General features: G+C 48.0%; 1 protein-coding gene across 5 annotated transcripts in view; it reads left to right on the top strand.

The window, feature by feature from the left end:
• KDM2B (lysine demethylase 2B) overlaps positions 1 to 23188 on the top strand; it is a 99279-nt gene extending 76091 nt beyond the window's left edge. The window contains exons 13-22 of one of the 5 annotated variants that reach the window (XM_057377807.1): positions 8007 to 8231; positions 11390 to 11533; positions 15936 to 16022; positions 16622 to 16882; positions 17892 to 18568; positions 19941 to 20104; positions 20552 to 20713; positions 20967 to 21068; positions 21394 to 21612; positions 21957 to 23188. In XM_057377807.1, coding sequence (XP_057233790.1) covers positions 8007 to 8231; positions 11390 to 11533; positions 15936 to 16022; positions 16622 to 16882; positions 17892 to 18568; positions 19941 to 20104; positions 20552 to 20713; positions 20967 to 21068; positions 21394 to 21612; positions 21957 to 22138 — 2223 coding nt within the window. In that variant the 3' untranslated portion in view covers positions 22139 to 23188. Of the gene's footprint in view, positions 1 to 8006; positions 8232 to 11389; positions 11534 to 15935; positions 16024 to 16613; positions 16883 to 17891; positions 18569 to 19940; positions 20105 to 20551; positions 20714 to 20966; positions 21069 to 21393; positions 21613 to 21956 lie in introns of all 5 variants that reach the window. The other 4 variants (XM_057377806.1, XM_057377810.1, XM_057377808.1 and 1 more) reach the window with 4 other exon arrangements.
• The last annotated feature ends 59 nt before the right edge of the window (positions 23189 to 23247 follow it).

The raw sequence follows: 23247 nt of genomic DNA, 5'->3' as shown, positions 1-23247 counted from the left end.
GAGGGCTGCGGGACTTGGGGGAGAGTCTGATGCTGAGCCTGGCTACCTTGTCTTGGTTTGATTTATAGCCAAAGCCTCCTTTCCATTCCCAGGGACGAGGGATGTAGAAGAAAGAGAAGGATGTGTGCCGAAATGAAAAGAGAACTTTTATTAATACTTGCAGGGTTTATTCTCTGAAGGCTTTTTTTTCCCTGTGGGGGAAGGAGAATAAACTTTTTGAATTTATGAAGTAATCTGTGAAAAATAATCCAGAACATATGTTCTAGATTGCGTATTTTACTCTCTAAGAACTGCCTAAGCAATTAAAAATGCACCAGGAATAGTATTAAACATGTGTATGCAATTTAAACATAAACTTGATAGTTTTGTTCATGACTCGAGGTGTTTCTCCCTTTAAAATAACCTAATATTTGCTTCTAGAGACAAGTTTCTACATAGGCCAGGTGTTGAGCCTATTCTCCAATACTGTCTTGTTTTGGATAACTTCACCTTGCTTTGCTTCAGAATTGCGCTTAGAAAACAGGGCCCAAAAAGAGTTTGGGGTGGTGGTGTGCCTTGGGAGCTCCCCAGGGATGGCAGATCTGATGCAGAAACCTTGGGGGAGACAATGTGCTGTGCTGGCCTGGTCTAGTGTCAGTCCAAGAAYCTAAGCTGAGCTTTGGATGAGTAACTTTATTAAGCCTTTACCCAGTTCTGGGGATTGTGTGAATGTGCAGGCCTTTGCTGCTGCTGCTGAATTCACTGCTCTGCTCCCAGACATGGTAGTTAAAATGTCCCAGTCCTCTTCTTTTCTTAAATTTTCTCTCATGCCAGGCCTTTTCCATTTGTGTCTGTGTCTTGGTGCAATCACTGCACACTTTTTAAAAAGAGCTAATGGTTGGGAGAGCAGATTGGTCTCAGCTGTATTGTACCAGCTGTGAAATCGCTACTTGGAGTTGCTGGTTCTCGCTGGATGAATCTGGAAAGTTGGTTGTGTTCTGGGATTCTTCAGCTCTTCTGAAACCTGAGGCTTTCATAGCAATTTTGAATCTTAAAAGTTTAAAACAAAAATGATTGCACAAAAGAGGAAATCTGACTTTTGGAGTTTCTTAAGCGTCTTGGTCTGATCCTAAACTATAACGCAGTGACCTATGTACCAAAGACCTGTGGAATGTTTTCCTTTCTGTTCAGAGCTGTTTCAGTGGTAAAACACCTCATGTAGCTCCAGCTGTATTTTCATATAGGCCTGCTTTAATGTCTGCTTACCCTATTTTTCTACACAGGATGTGTCAAATCAATATTATGTTACTTTTTCTACTGCGACAGCCCTTGTATGTAATAGGTGAAAGGCTTCACCTCTAAAGGTGTAGTTGAACAGCACAATTTCAATACTTGGGTAGAAGCCGCAGGTTTTGTCACTTTTTATGCTGACTTTCATTCCTCTTTCCCTAGTCTGTGCCTAAATTAAGAAGGGRAAAAGACTGTGGGGTTTTGCAGCACAGAGCACACAGGATTTATTGCATTTCTAGTTGCCTGCCCCCCAGCAGCACTGGGGGTGTGGAATTGTGTGGATTCTGGGGCTGTGTCATGGGCCATGGGGTGGGCAGCAGCTACCCCAGCCCACCAGGTTGCTGTGTTGCTCCTGATGAGAAGAAATTTGATTTCTGACTGGCACTTCACTGTGTGTAAACRGAGAAAGCTGCCCCTGGCTGGGGCAGGGGGGTTTGTCCTGAAGCAGAAGTAAAAACAAGCTGCGTTGTGCCCCAAGTGTGTGTAACTTACTGGTGTCTTTGTTTTTAAGAGCTCCTACTTGAGATGCAGCTTATCTCCCAAAGCATATTTTTGTCAATATATCTTATTCCACCCTCCAGGCTTAACTTCTACCTCCTCACCACCAGAGGAAAATAAACAGGGGCACTGGTGTTGGCACTGATGTGCCAGTTTATCACACCCTAAACAACGTTGCTATGTTGGCAGAAAAGCTGCGGGAGTGCCATTAACACCCAGATGAACCTGCAAAGTGTAAACTTCTTTATTTTCTTTCTAATTTCTTGTGGGAAATGGGTCTGGTTCAGTAGTGAAGCTCTGCATGGTCACCTGGCCAGGGTCACCAGGAGCTGCTTTGGTTTTGGTAGAAAAGGATGAAGRACTTTGTAGGTATGAACTGGAGGAGATGGTGGCAGTGAACATCTGGAGAGGATTAATCCTGATTGGGGGTGGCTGCCATTGAGAGTTCCAGGGCCTTCCCTTTCCTTAAGATGCTGCTTGTTTAATGAGGGACCTTGGACTTGCGGGACACCTCCACCCCAGCAGGAGCGTGTTCTGGAGGGTGATGTAACTGTAAACACTCAYTGTGAGGGGAAAACAGCTCCCCTGGAGTTTGCATGTGCAGATTTTTGGGCACATAGGCTTTAGGCAGACATGATCAGTGATGTTGGCGTGTGCTCTTCAGTTAGTGCAACTTTTAAGGATGTTATTGGCATCAGTGTGATTTCTGCTGTCTTAATCTGTCTTCTTCCTTGGCCCCACTGCATTCCTGCAGTTACATCATCCTGTCCTTCCTTCTTCCTCAAAGTTCTTCCTTTGACAAGGGTTTCTGTTAATTGCTAAAGAGATGCAAAGGTTTCATACAGAAGAACTGTTGACTTGGTTGTGATTATTCCCAGGCTYCTGAGAGAATCACGGTGTGGAATCACTATCTATGGAAGTGTTCAAAGTACATGTGGATGTGGCACTTGGGGACATGGTCTAGTGGTGAACACARCAGTGTTCAACTCGATGATCTTYGAGGTCTTTCCCACCATWAYAATTCTGTGATTGTGTAGTGCTGTGTCACAGACTGACCCTCCCAGGCAGCCAAGGTCAGTCCCCATATTTTGGGGTTGATGTGGAGCTCCTTGGTCTGCACCACTGCTGGGAATTGTCTGGGTTTCTAGCAAAAAAGACCAGAACTCCCTGTTTGAGGGGGCTGGCAGAAAGATGTGGCAGTGGAGCAGGAGAGGACACCCTGGGCAGCAAACAGTAGCCTTGTCCTCCAAAACTTGCACCCTGTTTGGATGGAGAAATGCTCCTCTGATGGAATGGGAAGAGACAAAGAAATAACTGAGCAGAAGCCTTTGCTGTGCCACCCTGWGGGTGTCTCCAGTGCCCGGGATTGGCCCATGACCCAACTGCTTTAGGGTGGTGTTTTAGGTGACAGCAGTTACAAATTGTGGGTTAATATATGTGGCTTTAAAAAAAAATTCTTTTCCCCCAGTGTTTATTTATCAGATCTTATAAAGAAACAAGTGGTAATTAGATTTGGCTGTCCTAATTCTGTTAAACCAATTGTATTGGGATGCAGTTCCATGTGAAGCTCTAAGCTCAGGACTGGCACCCAGCAAGTCCTGGGTCCTCATCTTTGGGTGCTGGTCAAACTCCAGTAAATGAGAATAATCAGAATTTGTTCATGTGTTACAGAAGGAAATCACTCCTGTCCTGCAAGAGATGGAGCTGTGTGGCCTAGTGCCGTGAAGCAGTGAACACTGCTCACATACAAGATCTTGTCTAGGAGAGATTTACACAATGGATACTACATGAGCTCTCCACATTGTGCTGGGCTGAGGTGAAGTGCTTCAGGGGCTCACTGAGCTGCCCACCTGGGAAGCCCTTCAGAGCAGCCCCACACATCTCTGGGTTTTTCTTGGAGATGTTGAGCCTGAAATAATGGTTTGGTTCTGCTGGCAGCAGTCTAAGCAGGTCATTGAAGCTGAGTGCTGGAATAAGAGCTGTGCCCAGGTAGAGGCCACTTGCAGAAAGCTTGTTTCTAGGCTACAGACTGAGTCAGCCTTGCTTTGAGATCCAGCACCTCCTTCCTTTGGGATTTTCTCTCAGGGTCAGCTGATCTTCCTCTCCAGGGCAGAGGGGTTTGTGTGTGAAGTCTCTGATGACACCTCCAGCAGTCCCAGCTGGTGTTGGGACCGCAGCTGGGGAGCATCAGCACCTATTTARTGATGTATTTAATGGCTGATAGCTCTTCAAGTGTTTTCTCCAAAGCTTGATGTTCATGGTATTTTCTGTTTGCTTCAGGTATTTTGAGTTATTCTTTGTAATTGTGAAGGTTAGAAATTTGTTGCTGTAAACAACAGGGTTATGTTTCTGTTGCAGTAAGGATTGTGCCCTTCCTTGGTGYCTCTGGTCCTTCTGACCCTGGTCGGTGGTTTTTCAGTTGAGCAGGGCTGGGACATGAGAAAGTGTGCTGAGGTAGCTGTAAGTAGGCAGTGGAAGCTTCCAGCAGCCGAATGTKTGTCCATAATCAGGATAAACTCATGTTCTGAGCAGATGCTTCCAGGTTGCTCATTTCCTAAGGTTGGTTTAGAACTGTGAATGTTGTACCTGGATAGTTCCCAGGTCTGCACAGTGGTGGTGAGAGCCTCTTAATTGCTGGTGACCAGCCCACCTAGTCCCCTAACTGCTGTTTAACAGGAGCATGTTGAATTTGGTGGGGTCTGTTGGAGGCCWACTCTTCAGAAAATCACTTTGCAAGTTTGTCTCATTTCCTATTGGAGGAGTGGGCGTGTTTAAGCACTGTGGCTGGGAGGGTGAGCCCAACTTCATGACTTGTAAATGGTTTGGTAGTGCATGGGATGTTACCTGTGATGGCTCAAGTTTACCCCCAGWGCCAGGTTCTGTGTCTCCTTCAGAAACACGAATGAGTTACCTTTGTGTGTCACAGCAGTAATTTGGAAAGCACTGAAAAAAATCCCACAAAAGGAAAAAGCAGCAGCATGTCCTGTTCGCGTGTCTGAAGGCAGAGCAAGTCCATCAGCCTCCTAGGCCTCAGTGWAGTAGAGATAAGGATTTAAGATATTAATCCTAATATGTTTCAGCAGCTGCTTGCACTGCCTTTGTTGAGAGCTTGTCACCACTTCAGCATCCCCCTGCTTCATTTGAACACTGGCTGTGGCCACAGAAGTTACGAGCACAGTTTTTGTGGAGATGCTGGAGACCAAAGCAGGTGGCTGGCGATGGTATTTCAGGCAGGGTCTGTCTCAGCTCCCTGGTTTCTGTTGTAAGGGTTTAGGGGAAAAAGGGATCTTCAAGTTTGGAACAATCTTTGTTTCCTTGGTGGTTCTCAGAGATGGCTGTAAGGGGCTACAGAGTCAGCAGGCCCAGTCTGTGCTTTAGGGTTGCATCTCCTTGGGAAAGGAAATGATGTGATCCCCTACAGGAGTGAGAATGTTGACCAAGAGCCAGGTTTAGGCTTGGTGTGACAGCCAGTCCTGAGCTGTTGTTTGTTTGCTGGCCACCGTGGTAAACCCGGGATAAGGAGTGTTGCCATCCCCTACCATGTGCTYATTATTTGCAAGACAAATCCGTGGATTTGTGCTGGGAGGGTGGCAAGTTGCAGTGCAGAGATGAGGACAGGAGCTGTGAAGGAGATTTTACCCGGTCTCATTACCAGGTCTGGTACATTGTAAAACTGCAGTTTGAGCTGGAAATCCTGCAGCATCTCCTCACTAACATCGACCTGGAATTTATCTGGCTGTCTGCCATGTGCTAAATAAACCCCAAGCCATGTTGGAGGCTCCTTCTACCCCCTTGAATCCCAGCCCCTTTCTGGGAGGAACCCACAGGCCAGATTTTCTTCTGTGGAGGTTTTTAAGCGACCACTTTTGGAGCCCCTTGAAACTAGATACGAGTGGGAATTCCTGCAAGGCCTCTCCAGCCTTGCTGGCTGCGACATCCTGGAGTGAAAACATGGCTTGGATTGAGGATTGGTTAGTTGGTAAATTAGTACAAACCCAGCTAGTACAATTTGCTAAYGAGCAGTGAAGAGGTTTGGGTAGGCAAGAAATGTTCCATACAGGGAAATGGGGGTCTGCACCTCTGCTGTCTGCTGGTGGTGTCTGGAAGGAAATCTCAGTTGTGTGGTACAGTCTGACTTCAGKCTAGTTCTTGTACTTTCACCTTCCTGCTTCTATGGGATTTTTAGGATTCTCAAATTCTGTGTTCAGGTGATGCTTTTCTACCACTTGTGTCTTTGCAGTGTCCTGGCACTTAAACTGTTGTCCTCAGAATTAGGACTTGGCTCGTATTACTGTGGCAGAAGCAGGARTTGTCTTTCAGCTGGAAAAGTACAGAGTTCGATTTTTCCTTGAAAGCATTTAAAAACAGCATTCATGGCTGTTGTTTGTCTCAAACTTAATCATGTTCCATCCCAGTAGGAAGGAGTCAGGTGCTCACCCAGAATCTTCCATGTGCTGTTGTCCAAAGGGAGCTGCCAAGGTTGTTGTGCATGTTTTGGTTTAACTTGTTCCTGCTGATATCCAGCCTTTGGTTTGTGTCTCGCCTCCCTTCCTAACTGAAGGAGACTCTGATAGAACGGAGGAGTGATTCATGCTGAGGAAGAAAATTATCTCTTATCTAGGTTCCCTCTAAGCCAGTCCTGCCAGAGCCGACTTTATCCTTGAGAGGCTGGAAAGTTGGTCTAGGAGGTAAATATTTATTCTTTAGAGTGTCTGACATTGATCTGAAATCCAGGCGGCTGCTGCAGTTGCCGATGGGAAGGAAGCTGTGCTCATCTGTGTTCACACAGCATGGTGAGGTTCAACCTGCACACAGAACAAAATCTGTTCCACACGAGTGGAACCAAAAACTTGAAAAAATCTCTGCAACCTCATGGACTAAGTAGTGTTTTCTCCCACCTTGGTAATGATAGTTGGTTTGTAGGAGAGAAAGCTTGAGGGGTCCAGCTCCTGCTTCTCTGCTCTCCCAGCACTGAGATTCCTGGGATGGAGGCTGTTAAAATATCAGCACTTCTTTGCAACTTTGAGAAAGTCACTGGAGCTTTGCTAAGTCAGCTGGGAGGAAGATCAAATACGCTGCAGTGTGGGTTTCTTCGGGTTTGTACAGCAGGACACTTAGGGAAGTTTTTGTACAACCAAGTGGGATGTTTCCACATCTTTACTTTTAAAAACTGATGGAATTTCTGCATGGCTCCCTAGAGCCTAGCTGCTCCTGCCTTGGTGATTGCCCAGAATTCAACAGAACAGAAAGTGAAACTGGGTGGTCTGTTGGTCATATGCTGAGATGTGTAGAGAATGGAAGAGTTGTATCCATGCTGAACCAGATGAATTTTGCAGTCCTGTTATTATCATCTTTATGGAGAAAGCTGTCAGGGGTCAGTATGAGCCAAGCCAATTCTTGCATAATTAGCCCCATACAATTACATGGTATTTAGTGATGTTTGGCTTGAGCTGTAAGTTCTTGTGTATAACAGGGAGTTTCTGATGAGAACATGAAATTTGGATGTCCAGAGTGAATATGTTGCAGTTAACCTAATCATTTCAAATCTTTTCATGCTCCTTTAGTTTCTGTCTTAAAGGTCATTGAAATCTAGACCTGGGATGCCCTTTTTAGCCTTTGCACAACATCAGTTGGTGTTCTATTTTTGAGCACTTGCTAGTGTTGGATAGGAGGGAAGCTACRTTGGAAGGGTTTTGTAGCATTTGTTTTATTTCCTACTTTATCGTTCGGTAACAGTTCATGCTCTCCTGGTTTTTTAGGGACATTATTGGGGGCTTGAGCCATTACTGAGTGTTTCTCTGCTGTTCCTAACCACCAAATTACTTTTGCAGCTCCTTGGATTCAGCAGAAGTCCTTCTGGATTAACCTGAGCACAGATCTAAGCGGTCTCTAGCCCAGAGCTCAGCATTGGTTTAGGTCAAGAGATGATCCGTGCCAAGCACCTCACTTAGGACTTGTGTTGAGCTGTGCCTGAATGGCTTCACCTTGCTCTCTTGTTGAATTTGGTTTGCTCTGGCTCTGGGGTCTCTCATTTATATCATGATTTCTGTGGTTTTATGGAAAGACAGTGGAACTCCTTTATGTCTAAGAGTGATCATACATATCTACTGAGTGTTACCAATGTGTGCATAATTCCAACGCCACCGGTCAGTTTTCCGCGCGGGACGCACGCACTCTTTCCTGCTGTTCTCCATCCCTGTGGGATGTTCAGCTGACCCCTGTGTGTCTCTCTCTTGCAGAACCGGGCAGTGGGGCGGCCCAAGGGGAAGCTGGGCGCTGCCTCTGCGGTGAAGCTCGCGGCCAACCGGAGCACGGCGGGTGCGCGGCGGCGGAGGACGCGATGCCGCAAGTGCGAGGCGTGTCTRCGCACCGAGTGCGGCGAGTGCCACTTCTGCAAGGACATGAAGAAGTTTGGGGGGCCTGGCAGGATGAAGCAGTCCTGCCTCATGAGGCAGTGCATCGCTGTAAGTGTGCCTGGGCTGCACAGTTCTCTTTTTTCTCTGTGTCTCTTGGGTGATGAGGTGTGGGACTGCTCTGCTCTGAGCTGCCTCTAAACTGTGTAATCCCTGCCCTCTCAGCCCAGATCCCTGCTGCCCAGTGCTTCTCATCCTCCCCAAATCTTGAACCTGAATGACACTTAACAGCACAGCTTTCCTTCCCAGCTGTGTAGAAGTGGGGGTTGTCAGTACCTCAGAAATCAGCACTCAAATCACCCTRAAACTCTGGGATTTGGGGAAGAAGGGGAAAAGTGGGAAGTTCTGATTTAAAGGATGAYGAGATGTGTTTGGTTGGAATTTCCTGAGAAAAGCTGCCCTGCAATCACCTTTGCCATCTTACCCACATAAACAAGAATGGGAGAAATCTTTGACTGGCAGYCTCCAAGATTTTAGTGTTGGTGACCCCAGCCCTAGGGTCCCTGGGATCTGAATTTCAATGTGGTTTGCTGTTTCTTAGGCATAGAGCAGAGGGGCTGATGAGACAAAGAGCCATCAAGCCAGGGTCTTGCCTTCCTCACAGACTGGAAATGGCTGTCAGGGAAAGAGCATCAGAACAGGGCAGGCAGTTGGTTTCCTGGGCTTCTGTGATACATTACTTAGGAGCTTCTTGAGTCACAAGTGATAGCTTTCTATTTAACAAATATTGACAGGTTAATCTTCCATTAAGTTGTTCAAGCAGCTTTGGAATGCGTTGCTGCCATGCTGACTCGTGGAGCTTCTTCTCAGGTCTCATGTTTGCAGTGACTCTGTTCAAGGCTAAAAATCAGCTTTTAGCTTTTATCTTAATTCTTCAGAAGGTCTTGTTTGTGCTGTTGTTATGGGCTTGGTTTTCTTTTGTTGTTGTTTTTTTGAGGAAAGGAATGTTGTTTATTCATAACTCAAGTATCAGCCTATCTATACTGATTTCTCTCATTACAGTTCCTTTCACTCAGTATTTGGGGGGTTTTCTCYAATTCTTAGGAGACAACCAAAGTGGAGGCATTAAATGACTTCACCTGACACTGATAAAAAACTGATAAGCACTTAAGGTTTCCGGTAGTTGCTCCTGGTAACTCACTCCATGTCCTGTTCCAAGCTCTGCACTGTTCCTGACACAGAGGATTGGGTTCAGCACTGCTGGRTCTTTCAGTAAAGTACACGGAATATCCACCTTTCTGCAGAGTGCTTTTGCAGCTCAAGTGTCTTTTCTTTGAACACTTGATTTCCTGGAGTGTGGCATGAATTGAACAGCATGGATGAAGAATTTATTATTCTCCAGGGGCAAGAAATAGTGAAATCATGCTGCCTTTTTAGTAGAAGGATTAAATTAGGGCTGCAGTGTGCTTTCTCATCCTCACTGATGAAGGAAACTTTCATACTAAGCTGTTTCACTCTTGATAACGCAGGCTGAGCCTTTTGGAGATGATCTGTGTTCTCTTCCAGCTAAGTGTAGTCATCCTCTTTCTTCCAATGAAGATTTATTTTCTTTCTTGGTGCCTAGAGTATTACTTCCAGTGAGGACAGAGGTAGCCAGAGGACTGTGATTACTTGTCTCACCCTCACTTGCACTGACAGTGACATCTCTACCCTTGGTAGGTTGGTGCAAATACCAGGAAAATTGTTACAAACTTCAGAGGAGCAAAGGCCCAGAAAATGAAGGAATTGAAGTGTTGTAACTTTTAAGATGTAACTGCTTTACATCTCTGTAAGCAATCCTGTTGGCTTTGSTCTTGTTCTCTAACAATTCCATAGTAATATATTGTGGTACCTCTCCACCAGATTCCACCCAAAAAACCCTCAAGATGCCAAAGCAGGGCTGTATGGAAGTAATGATCCCTACAGTTCTGGGACTGCTTTCCTCTGGTTAATAACACTGACAATATTAACTAGACACAGACTTTCATTAAGCTCAGAAGCCTTTGGAGAGCTGATTGTACTGCTGTTCAGAGAGCAGGAACCTTCTGTGCATCACAGCTTCATCAGGAAGGGAGGCACTGGGACACTTCTGCATGGAATGGCTTTGGGGGGAGCTTTGGGCTGGGAGGAGCTGTGACAGCCCATCAGTGGGACAGAACCACTTGTGGCATGGAGGAGATGGCCTGGACACCCTTCCTTCCAGCAAGAAGAATTGTACTGTTTGCAAAATGCTCTGTGCTGTAATGGCTCACTGCAGCCAGGCTTCCCCCACCTGAAAGTTGCTGAAGATGCAGTGTCATTGCCAAAATTTGGGTTGGTGTGCAGGTATCCACCTGGGATTTATTCACTCTGTCCACCAGAGATCCTTGCTGTGAAGAGCCACATCTCAGCCTCTGGCTGTGTAATAGTTAAGGACGTGTAGCCTCATCGATTGCACTTCCCTTTGTGGCCAGCTTAGGATCTTCCTTTTCTTTTTCATAATGAGGTTTATACCTCATTGCTGCAAACTAGAATTTTGTTAATCATTAGCAAAAAGAGGGCTTTTTAATTAGAGTGGCATTCAGTGMTTTGACATGGGTGAAGAGTATGTGAGATGCTGCATTTCCCTTAGTGAAAAACAGAAGAAAATCCGTGTGATCTCACTTGTGACACTTGCAGGAGAGAATCCTTTTTCTAAGTGAGCAGAGCTTTTTACAGGGCTCAGGTTGGGAGCAGGGCCCTGGATAATGGACTGCCAGTCAGGAAAAGGTCTGTTCTTGGTTCTGTTGTGGGCTTGCTGTGAGACCTGGATCAGGTCCCATAACATCTGTCTGCCCTGCCTGTAAAATAGGGGAGCTGCCAAATTGCTGCTCRGATTGTGAAGCCTAATGGATGTGAATAGTGATGTTCTAGGTTGCTTCTTTCCCCTCCCATTGTACACTGRTGAAGTGACTTGCATGCCAATGTCTGTGTCAGCTCACAGATTCAAGAAACCCACCAGAAATGCATTTTCATCCATCCCAGGAATGCTTCCTGAATCTGTATTACTACAGGGAGGGCACTTGGGTGGAGTTTGTCCTGTGGTGCTTGGTCTGGTACCCAGCCCCAAATTTTTTTTTGCCTTCATGTCAGTTTGCACAATTAATCCCTATTTATCTCCTCTTTGAAATGAGGATACTGTAAATTCACACTGAGCTTTTCTGTTTCCATGTCTGCCATGTCTTGATCAATTCTTTCTGATACATAAACAGCCGGTGCTGCCTCATACTGCTGTGTGTCTGGTGTGTGGAGAAGCTGGGAAAGAGGACACTGTGGAAGARGAGGAGAGCAAGTTTAATCTGATGCTAATGGAATGCTCCATTTGTAATGAAATCATACACCCAGGATGCCTTAAGGTGAGTACAAGGATGTGATACATGTTGGAAACAAAAGCTGAATTAGTTATCACCTTAATGTAAAAGTTGTGCACTGAAATTGAGAAGCTTTCAGGTTTTCATCTTGGACAGATGAACAAGGGAGCAGAGGGCTGGTGTGAGGAGCAGGGTGAGCTCTGTGGCACACACTGGCCTGAGCAGCAGGCAGGATGTGACAGCATTCCCTGGGAGCAGAGACCTGGCTTTGGCCATCCCCTGAGTGTGTGTGCATGCAAGCACCTTATGGGTTTGTTTTTTACTGCCCCTTGTTCAAGGATGTGAAGTGTTCCAGTTGGGATGGAAAGGCAGAGTGATCAGGATGAGATATTCCCAAATCCATGGCAGTAGCTTCTTCCTGAGTCCCTCAAAGTAGAGATGAACAATTGGCTGCACGTGTAGGTCCAGGCACAGATGTGCCTCAGGGTGGCAGCTGGCTCTAAAGATGTCAGGAGCAAAAGCTGGAGCAGGAGGAGTGCAGCTCTGGAGAGCAGCCTGAGCCAGTGTCAGGCTGCAGGAGCGCTCACCCTTGGCTGACTTGAATCCTGTGAGCAGCTGGATTCTTTGCTGCTAACAAAAGTGTCATTTTGGGCATATCTTTGTGTATTAGCATTTAGAAGCTGCTTTTCTCCAGAGCTGGTTTCTTTCAGCTGATCAGCCATTTCCTGTTGCTGATTTGTTTATGGTTAAAGTGATTTGCCAAAGCAAATGTGTTGTGACACAGCGTGCCCCAGAAAGCAGCGTTTGGGCCCTTTTGGGATGTCTGGGAGGAGAGGTTCATGTGCTCCTCCTGSGGTGGAGCTCTCCTGGCCTTGCCTTTCTCCTGAGCTCTACGTGGTGCTGCACCAAGCTCTGTGCTGTCAYTGATTAGAGCAGAACGTGGGGAGCTGGCAAACCAGAGCTGGGCCTGTCTCCCTGATTCATGGAGCTGGTGCTCAGTTCCTGCCACAGATGGGCTCTGAAAGAGAGCTTTGCTTGTTTGGCTCTGCTTAAAACAAGGCTTTGGGGCTGATGAAGCAGAAGAAGGAGCTGCTTGTTTTCAGAGGTACCTTAATTTTGGCTGCTTTGCTCTTCCAGCCCTTGCTGGAAGTRCCCTGTGCTCCCCCTCTCTGCCCTTGCAGTGTCAGTGGCACCTCAGGCTGAGTTYAGAGGACAGTGGTTGTCTGGTGGCAGCTCAGGTATGGTTTCCTCTCCCCATATTGCATTTGGGACTGGCTGTACAGGATGTGGGTCAGATCTGTAAAGTCTGGCAAGTGCTGTTTGTTCTCTTACRCATGCGTGGTGCTCTGAGTGTTCTTTTGGTAACTAGGAGCAGTGATGTTTTGGGTGTTTCTGACAATTAAGCACTGGGAGATTTACTCTGTGCTTTGTATGTCTTGTATTTTGATTTCTCAGTGCTTCTGCTGAGCTGAAATGGTGGGTAAGTGGCAACYGGTGCTGTTTATTTCCTGAGGCAAAAGAGCACTGGTAGGATTTCAGAATTATCTTGGAAGGTGAGATGAGAGTGCTCAGGGAAACAGCAAAAGGAAAATGGAGCCTCTTTCCTTGGATTCCTCCTTGCTCTTTATTCCCGGGTTCCATGATTTCCTGCAAGACACAGATCTCTTGCCATGTTTACWTGTTGCTCAAGGCCTGGAGCCCCGAGGATGGAGCCCATAAATAGCTTTTGATGCAGCCCWTGAGGGAAAGTCCCTTCCTGTCCCACTTGGGAAATAGCACCATGTGAACTGCTGGTCATCTCCAGCTCGAGTCTGGCAAATGAACTATTGGGGCAGACTGGAATAAACTGGATCAGTGAAGGGCAGTGCCCTTTCCTGGCTTATTCCCATGTGAAGTGAATTCTCTCCAAGATGCATCTCCCAGAGCTGGGGCAGTCTGACATGTGCAGAGGGTGATTTATTCTCCAGGGCAGGTTGGTGGTGGTTTGAAGTCTATCCTCTTCAGCTCCCTGATTTGGCTGTACATGTTTGAGGGGTTTTCTCCATGGAACAGAGGACAGCCTCTGTGAGGAGTTAAATTCAGGGATGGCTCAGGTGTATCTGTGTCCTGGCACACTGAGCCTTGAGGGGCTTCCATGGGAGCTTCCCCCCTTCTCTGGGGGAGCCCTGGGTACTGAGCACTGCAGTGCTGGTGTTGGCTGAGGACAGCCAGGATGTGCTCAGGAGTGGCACAGGAGCTTTCTGCCATCCTTYTTTCCTTGAAAATGCCACACCAACACAAATGCTTGTTTTGCTGAACGAGTTTCTTAKGAAAATGATCTTGGTGAGAGTTTCGCAAGCGCAGCACTGCTCCAGAGGCAGCTCATGAGATTTTGGGATGAACACTGTGTTTCACTGTGTTTCACTGTTACAGAGTGTTTGAGTTGAACCAAGAGTGGTGAATTTTTCTTGCTTCATCTCAAATTGCTGGTATTGCTGGCTAGCAGATGTGAGTGCAGCATCTTTTAGAGCAGCCCTGTTTCCTTAGGGAGCAGGGTTCCTTTCTCCACCAGGAGTTCTTTCCCCTCTCAGATGAATGCAGTGATAATGATGGAGGTGAATGTTTCGATGCCTTTTCCAGCACAACTTCAGCCCTGCCTCACTGCCTGTTTCAGTCTGGGCACTGCCACAATTCATGGCTGTCCCTCAGGGATGCCGGATCAGCATCCTGGGGTTCCATATCCCTCTCAAGATGAGGTCTCGTGTTCAGCTCTGAATTGCTGACCTCGTGCTGCAGGTTGGTTTCTGTGACACCTCACGCTGTGCTCAGACACCCACCTGCTGTTTGCAGCAAACACTCAGAACTGGCTCCCACCCAGCCTGAAAGGCTTGGGACAGATTCAGTGGCAGGTTTGCGTGTGTCTAATTAGTTTGCTTACAGTTCCTCACATCTGTTCSGTTCCTTAAACTTCACAGAAGGGACAGAGCTGTAATGCTTTCCCTTCAGCAGCACTTGTTCTATATTCAGTGCGGGAAATAACTTGTTCCCAACTTGGGCTTAGGCCAGGAATTGTTCCCCTGAGGCAGAGATGTATACAACAACTCCTGGAGTATCTTACACCTACCATGGGAAAGAAGGTTCAAAGGCACACAGTTGTGATAAAACCAGTATTTAAATTCTGCCCACTTCATTTACTCATTTATTAACTCCAGGAGACTTGACATGTCATCACTCTCACTGGATGGTGAAACTAGAATGGCTGCTGTCTGGCTCAGGGACTTGAGGAAGCAGTTCCTAAATCCAAGGGCTTGCTCCTGCACAGCCAGTCCCTTTTCCCTGYGCTGGGAGGAGAGGAGGAAATGTTTCAGAAACTGAAAAATCTGCAGATCCCTGCCCGTGCTTGTTCCTGCCTCCTGCAACCACGCTGCTGCTGCCAGTGCCCAGCTGTTAGTCTGGACAGCAGCGTGTTTTGGTTGTCTACAATAGTAATAAATTAATATTTTTCTTTTTTTTTCCCCAAGGATTTCTTCTGAATATGTAGCAAAACCCTTAAGTGGGCATATGCAATCAGTGAGCGTGTGTTTGTGTGGAGGGTGTATCTTAGCTCTGCTTCTCATTCATACAAATGTTTTTTCTGAACTGTCTGTCTCCTGTTTGGAAAGCAGTCCAGGCTCCTGTGTGGAAATCCAGAAATGAGGAGCATTCCAGCTGTGTAGGGCAGGATTTACTGGGGTGTAACAGCACTGAGCATGAGTTTCTTTCAGAAAACAAAATGTCAGTGTTGGAGATAGTGAAGTTGTCAGCCTTTCTGTGCCTTACTCTGTGTGTCCAGTCCTGTGAGCAAACGTGCCTGTTCCCGAGCTGCCTTGGCAGCCACATCCCCACTGGCACATGGGCTGGAGGGCTGCAGGCCTGGGACTGCTGGTTCTGATCCTGAAAGAAAAGTATTTTAAGGAACACTTGATTACAGTGCAGGGTGCTGTGCTGCTAAAAATGCCCACGGGATTAATGTATGTGAGAACGTGGATGGGAGAAGCCCTGGCTGTGGAAGGATCAGGCTGTGCCTCCCGGAGGGACAGGGACTGGGCTTTGCAAATCCGGGACTGGGCTTTGCAAATCCGAGCTGTGGGAGGGTGTTTGGAGATGGTGCGAGCGCAGCCCTGGGCCTTGGCGGCTTGTTTGGGCTGTTGGGTGTTTTTTGTTGTTGTTCTAAGAGCAGGATGTGTTAATTGGGGTTGTCAGTGACCTTCATGGAGAGCCCAGAGCTGAGCCCTTGGTCAGATATCTTTGGCCAGTGTTCCTTCCTCCCACCAGCAGCACCCAGGGCTGGCTCAGCACCAGCAGGACRGGGTCTCTGCTCCCCTGGAAGGGCTGCAGTCAATCCCAGAAAACACAGAGTGTACACAATGCCTTGGAATGATCATCTTCCTGTGCAGCACGGTTGTGAATTGTTGTGTCTCTTCCACAGGTGAAGGAATCGGATGGTGTGGTTAACAATGAGCTGCCGAACTGCTGGGAGTGTCCAAAGTGCAACCATGCAGGGAAAACTGGAAAAGTGAGTTTAATGGGAATAAGTGGTGCTGGAATGAGACACAAAATCTCAAGTATTCCCTCTGGCTTGTAGATAAACTTTAGCTCAATACCASTTTTTGGTTTTGTGCTTAATTCAGGTTCTGTTCTTAATTTCCCATGGTGGGATGTTGGACTCAGGTGATCTTTAGGGTTCCCTTCCAACCCAAACCATTCCATGGTTATTTGATTTGTTCCCTGATGGTTCTGTGAGTTGGAGACAAGCTGACAGCTTTCTGTTCTTCACTCATTTTTCTATTCTTGTACCAACACTTCACCTAGCACCTGGGGAATATTTAGGTTAGTTCCATGCACTGCTGCATGTTAATTTTGACAATGAAAATTCCTTAAATTAAAAATTCACAGGCAATTATGCAAAACCTGGAGTGTCTGTTGGAATTAGTGTTCTTTGCAGACAGACACTGGCAAGTGTGTAGTTAGAAAAATAACTTGATGAGGATTAAAACTTTGAACTCCTTGCTRATCATTTTGTGTGTCAAAAAGTGCTCAGCCCACCAGGGTTGGGGGCTGGAGGTGTATAAGGTATAAAGTTGGTTTGTGTTTTGTGTCTCTCTGGCGTACAAGCAAAAGCGCGGACCAGGATTTAAATACGCATCAAATCTCCCGGGCTCGCTGCTGAAGGAGCAGAAAATTAACAGAGACAACAAGGAAGTGCCAGATGCTGCCAAACGGAAAGGGGACTGTGAGGAGACTCCCCGGCGGAAATCGGAGGAACATTCCAAAAAGGCTCCAGTTGACTCCATCCTGAGGAGAAAGTCTGACGAGGTGCATCTGTGGAGGAAGCGGAAATTCGAGAAATCCCAGGAACCCACGATGAGAAAGCGGGTAAGGCACAACACCCCTCCCATGGGTCAGCACAGAGCCTGGGCTGCCTGGGGCTGCTGCCTCTGCTCTYCTTAGAGCTCATCCCAAAATCACGGCTGTTCCCAGAGGAACTGCGATGTTTTACCTTTCTGGTGAAAGCTGCTGGCCTGACAGGACAGTGGCTTGAACTGTGACACTCGGGTTGATGTTCAGAGGCTGAAAACACTGGGCTGTGGCTGTTGTTCCATTGAAGATACTGAAAAACCCACTTAGACTGAAAAGTCTTTACAAGGTGCTCAGAGGAGGAACAAGGTGAAAATCAATTTTTCATGGMAACCTTCTCATGTCTCTCCACGTGGTGGCGCCTGGCAGCTGTTTTGGGGCTGATCTGGGGCTGTGCCACCCTGGGAACCCCTGGGAGCCTTTGGAAAGGACACCTTGGGGTGCCTGCAGAGACAGGAGCTGCTCCAGCAGCTGTGTAGACAGCCTGGCCCTGAATGTGACAGTCAGGGCTCTCAGGCCAGGCCCTTCTGGCCATGGCATGAGGGCATTTGGGCAGTGCTTGATGTGGGTGCCCAGTGGACGTGTCCTGAGCCTGGGTTCTTGTGGCCCACTCGGGACAAAGCTGTCCATGGTGTGCTGCTGATCTTCTGTGTGTAAATGATCCCCTTGGAGATGGGCAGAGCCCTGCAATGTGCAGGATTCTGCYGGGTGAATCAGTACATTGATCACTCCTGGAGTCCAGTGAACCAATAGCTGGACTGCTCATCTGTGCTGGTGTTTGAACTCGGTATCTTTGGCCGGTGCTACACGCAGTGCTGGGCTGGTGCTGGGCTGGGTGGGGTCCAGTGCTGGGCTGGTGCTGGGCTGGTGCTGGGATAGTGCTGGGCTGGGTGGGGCCCAGCACTGGCAGGTGACCCAGCCCTGGGCAGGGCAGAGCTCCTTGTGGAGTGTCCACATGGAAGCGCTGCTGGAAGCGCTGCTGAGCACAGCCTTGCTCTGACACTCAGCCCCTGTCTCTCGTTCACAGCGGCGATCGTGGAAGGCCCCGGATGAGCGAACGGCCATGATCAAACCCCTGCGGCGCCTCAAGCAGGAGCCCGAGGATGAGCTGCCAGAAGCACCCCCCAGGTCCAAGGACAGCGATCAGTCCCGGTCCAGCTCGCCCACAGCAGGGCCCAGCACGGAGGGCGCCGAGCCCAGGGACAAGAAGAAGTTCAAGATGAGGAGGAAAAGGCGGCTTCCCAATAAAGAACTGAGCAAGGAGCTCAGCAAAGAGCTTAACCAGGAGATCCAAAAAACCGAGAACAGCCTTGCCAATGAGAACCACCAACCCATCAAATCTGAACCGGAGAGCGAGAACGAGGAACCCAAGCGTGCGTTGAACAACAGCGAGAGACTCCATAGGTTCAGCAAAGGGTTGAACGGGACTCCCCGGGAGCTGAGGCACCACCAGCTCATGCCCAGCCTGCGCAGCACCCCCCGGGGAATAGCCCGGCCCCCGCCCTCGCTGTCGCCCCCCAAATGCATCCAGATGGAGCGGCACGTTATCCGGCCACCTCCCATCAGCCCCCCTCCGGACTCGCTCCCCCTGGATGACGGGGCAGCCCACGTGATGCAGAGGGAAGTCTGGATGGCTGTCTTTAGCTACCTCAGTCATAGAGACTTGTGCATCTGTATGAGAGTTTGCAAGACCTGGAACAGATGGTAAGGAGGGCGGGACACGGGGGTGGGTGGGATGGGCACGGGAGGGCAGCGGGTGATGGAGGCACCGGTGTCTCCTGGGACAGGGCTGGGGGCTGGCACTGGAGCTCTGGTGAGCCCAAGGAGATGGGGGACCAGCAGAAATGGCACGTCTCACGTTGCCCTCTCAGGAACAGCCATCCCCAGCCTTTCTGATGGGAGCTGYGTGTGTCAGCCTCGGCGTCAGCCTGGCGGGCTCCGGAGCAGCCTGTGCTGCAGTCAGACACCGCGGTGTTCTGCTGCTGGAACAGCCAGGCTGGGTCAGGCTCGGTGTCATTGTGCCCCAGGACTTCCTGCCTGCCAGCATTTGTGCAGTTCAGCTATAAAACATCGATAGCGAGGATCCCCCCGTGTGCTCCTCACAGGGCTGGGATTGTCTCCTGGCSAGGGTACATGGAGAGCCAGCCTGTTCCCCTGTTCTGTGCCAGCCGAGCACGTTCTGGAGGAGCCCTTTGTTGATGGTGTTTGCTCACAGCGTGTCCCTTGTGCTCAGGGCACCATGTGGCCCTGTCACAGCTGGGGCTGCACAGCAAAAGCTTTGGTGCACATTTACAGGTTTCACTGACCCCTCAGCGAGGCCTTGTGGCAGTGGTGACTCTTGTCCTGGGTTCCTGCTCTGCACAAGGACAGACAGACTGCAACAGGCTCCTTTTGGGGACAGTCTGATAACAAAAGGTGTACAAAGTAGAGATGGATAATTTGGTGTGTGGAGCATCTCCTCCATGGGCTGCTTGGTGTCACTGAAACCTGCTAAAGGCATTTTCTACTTCAATACTGTACTTGCTAATGAGAAAAAAATCAACAGACTCCTGCACACTCAGCTGGACTTWGTGGTGTTGCCCTTAGAGAACCATAAAGTGCAAAAAGATACAATCCACATGGATAGGGATAGCACAAATGCACAACAGGAGAGGGAGGATCTGTTTTCCCAAATCCACTGGTTTTAAGTAAGAAAAGCACAGGGGAAATGGGGGTATTATTTAAATCAGACTTCATAGTCAAAATGTAAGGAAGAAGTGATGACTTGTCTTCAGGCTGTAAAATAGATTTTACTTAAGTGCTGGGGTGACTTAAAATGGGATCCAAAGTTCTTGACACTTGTAATTCTGTGGAAATAATTCCATGCTTTATTGCAGGATGTATTTGGTGGAGAAACTTGAACCTTACGTAACATTTTGTGGGATTGTGTTTATCTTAGCAATACTCAGCCTTATTTTTKCAATTTTCAGTTAAATGCTGTAGTTTCTCCTACTGTTTAATGACACCTTTTAAAGCCTTGCTGAAATCCAAACAAGTGCCAAATTAAGTGCTGTTGGCTTTTTTTCTTTTTGGGTAGGTGCTGTGACAAAAGATTATGGACCAAAATAGATTTAAACCATTGTAAATCCATCACTCCACTTATGCTTAGTGGCATTATTAGGAGACAGCCTGTAACCCTTGATCTTAGCTGGACAAATATATCTAAAAAGCAGCTGAGTTGGCTTATCAACAGACTGCCAGGTAAGTGATGTGTTTTGATCACCAAATCACAAACCAGTTTGTGGAAGAAACCAGTTTCTATCTTAACTGCAACCTCTGGGGAAAGTGTGCAGGGATTGGGGTGTCCTACAAGAGGAACAGACTCTCTTAGGAGGGCTGGAGATGGGTTAAAATGGGCCAGAATTATTTTTTGTGACTATATGACGTGTTTAATTAAAGTAATTTGAGGGCGGTCGTGGCCAACAGAGATGCTGCTGTGGAAAGGGCTGAGGTGACTGGGGAGTGATGAAGTTCCAGTGGTGGGAGAGATGGAGAGCTGGGCTGGAGGAGGCTCTCAGGGGTCCCTGCTCACCCTGGAGTGCTGGGACTGTGGTCAGGACAGCCTGGGGGTGCCACTGGAGGTCACTGGGATGTCTCTGGGATGCCTCTGGGAAGGTCACAGGGCTCCAACCTCTTCTGTATCCGCAGGTCTGCGGGACCTGCTGTTATCAGGGTGCTCATGGATAGCAGTGTCGGCACTTTGTAGCTCCAGTTGTCCCTTGCTGCGAACTCTGGACGTGCAGTGGGCAGAAGGACTGAAAGACGCACAAATGAGAGACCTCCTGTCCCCGCCCACGGACAACCGGCCAGGTAACAGCGGGAGGAGCTGGGAGCCCCGTCCCACCCCGGGGCGTTTTCTGTGCTTAGTCCCCCTCAGAGCAAACGGACAGGAGCCCCCAGAGCCCAACCAGCGGGGCTGGGGCCGTGCTGCCCCTCGGGCAGTTCGAGGCAGTGACTTGCARCACTGGTGGCTGGAGCCCTTGGGTGACAGTGATGTTCTCTGGCTGCTGAGCCATCGTCTGAGCCACTGTGCTGGTTTTCTGTCTGACTTTCTTCTCTTCAGGCTGCAACGGGTGTACTTTAGAGAGTATGGAAACACTTTCTTCCAGTTCAGGGAAGGAGCAGTTCTGTGGGTCATGCCACATTCGCCCGGATTTCAGCTCAGGTGAAATTTTGAGCAAATCAGATCTGCTTTCTGGCATGCACTGCACAGCCTACTGCTTATTCCCGACTTGTAATTCCGCTGGGCCCCTGCAGTTACTTTCATCCCTTTTGTTTTGAAATCAGGAGGTGGCTTTGTCCACGTGCCTGTTCCGAAAATAGACAGGTGTTCCTGCTGATGTTCCCTCCAAAGCTCCCAGACAGGCAAAAGCATCTGAGGTTGACCCAGGGCAGCAGTGTTGTGTGTCACGGTGCATTTCCTAGAGGCCTGCAGATGYTGGCAGAGCGGGTGAGGCTCGGGGGAGTGACCTGCTGCCTCTGCTTTGCAGGTCAGATYGACAACCGGAGCAAGCTACGGAACATCGTGGAGCTGCGCCTGGCTGGCCTGGATATCACCGACGCCTCGCTGCGGCTCATCATCAGGCACATGCCCCTGCTCTCCAAACTCAATCTCAGTTACTGTAACCAYGTGACAGATCAGTCTATTAACCTGCTGACCGCCGTCGGAACCACCACGCGGGATTCGTTAACGGAAATTAATTTATCAGGTAAGGGATGTGGGGGAGGGGAGCTGCCCCTGGCATTAGAGCTGTGGGAGGGGTTTGACCGTGCCTTTGGATGTGCTGCTGGTGGCAATGGCCTCTCCCGGCCCCACCAGCTGCCAGGAGCTCTTGTTCTATCCACGCTCATCCTCCCCGGGGATTTTCCAACGCTGCTCTGCACATCTGGTGCCTGGCTTTATCCCATGGGTTACACAACAGATGGATGATGGGGATGGAGCTGGCAGGGGATTCCTCTGCCGGCCCCAGGAGGGACAGGCTGTGATGGGGATAAACCATCCTGGTGCTGGAGAACAATTCAGTGTTCAACTCCTCTTTCTGCTCTTCCCCAGACTGCAATAAGGTCACTGACCAGTGCCTGTCTTACTTCAAACGTTGTGGGAACATCTGCCAGATCGACCTGAGGTACTGCAAGCAAGTGACAAAGGAGGGCTGCGAGCAGTTCATAGCGGAGATGTCCGTAAGTGTCCAGTTTGGGCAGGTGGAAGAGAAACTTCTGCAAAAACTGAGTTAGTTAAAGGACTCGTGTAAATACTGGGGYGAGGGGGGGAAGGGACTAAGAACACGTAGGGATTTTATTTTCAATTGGGAACTTGGAATATCAGAAAATGCCGCGATTGGATTTTACAACTCTTGTTGAGGAGAGAACAACGTGAAACTACCCATGTTAAGAATTTCAACTTGTGCCACTAATTCAGTCCACCTGGGATGTCCTGCACTGGCTCTTATGCAAATTCATAAGGCGACTGTTACCGATGATAATTGTTCACACCCTGGAAGAGGACTGAGCTCCAAGAAATACTGTTATTTAAAGTACCACGGCATGTGCTTGGTAGTGTAAATTAGATTTCTGCTTTTCATTTCTTAAAACAAGAAAAAAAAAGTTGGTGTCATTCAAGTGGACCACGCACTGCATTTCTGCCTTCTTAACACGTTTTGTTTTGTTACATCTTACATTATGCAGAACTATTTTTGTACAAAAATTGTTTAAAAATTATTTATGCAATGTTTGAATGCATTACCAGTGTTTCGGTTTTGATTGCCAATTTTTATCTTTACTTATGGTAGGCGAGAACTTAACCTATACTTCGTAGACAGTATCTATCTACAAACGTGCCCAGGTCAGGAAAAGTAGGTTCATACTTTCAACTTAAAGCATGTTTTAATGGAAGTTTATATCCTGCTTTGTATACTTCAGAAGTGACATAAGCATGTTGTGGAAATAAGGTGTAAATTATAGTTGAAGTAATACACTTTTATCTGTATAGAAATCACCTTTTTCTCAAAATTTTAAAAAAATTCCAATTTCAGCTTTTGCACATAGGAGGGTTTCACTCTGTAGCATGAGCTCTTGTACTCAATATAAAATTAATTTATACAGTGAGTCCAGCAGTAGAATAAATGGTCAAACGTAGTCTCTCTTTCTTTGAAGTGTGAGTTGAGTTCTCATTTAAGGTTTATAACATGGTTATTTCCTGATTGTAAAATTCTGCATTCATAAGTGCCATTGTTGTACGGTGTTGTTTTCGTAGACCTTCCTGATGCAGTTTTACCTTTGTTGAATTTGTATAAACAATTGTACAAAAAGAGGTGCTGGCTCTGCACGTTTCTGTGGGGGTTGTG

This window comes from Malurus melanocephalus, unplaced genomic scaffold, assembly GCF_030028575.1.
Source record: "Malurus melanocephalus ecotype Western Australia unplaced genomic scaffold, MMel_1.1 scaffold_325, whole genome shotgun sequence".
In the NCBI taxonomy this organism is placed as follows: domain Eukaryota; kingdom Metazoa; phylum Chordata; class Aves; order Passeriformes; family Maluridae; genus Malurus; species Malurus melanocephalus.
This window is presented reverse-complemented; position numbering and strand designations above follow the sequence as displayed.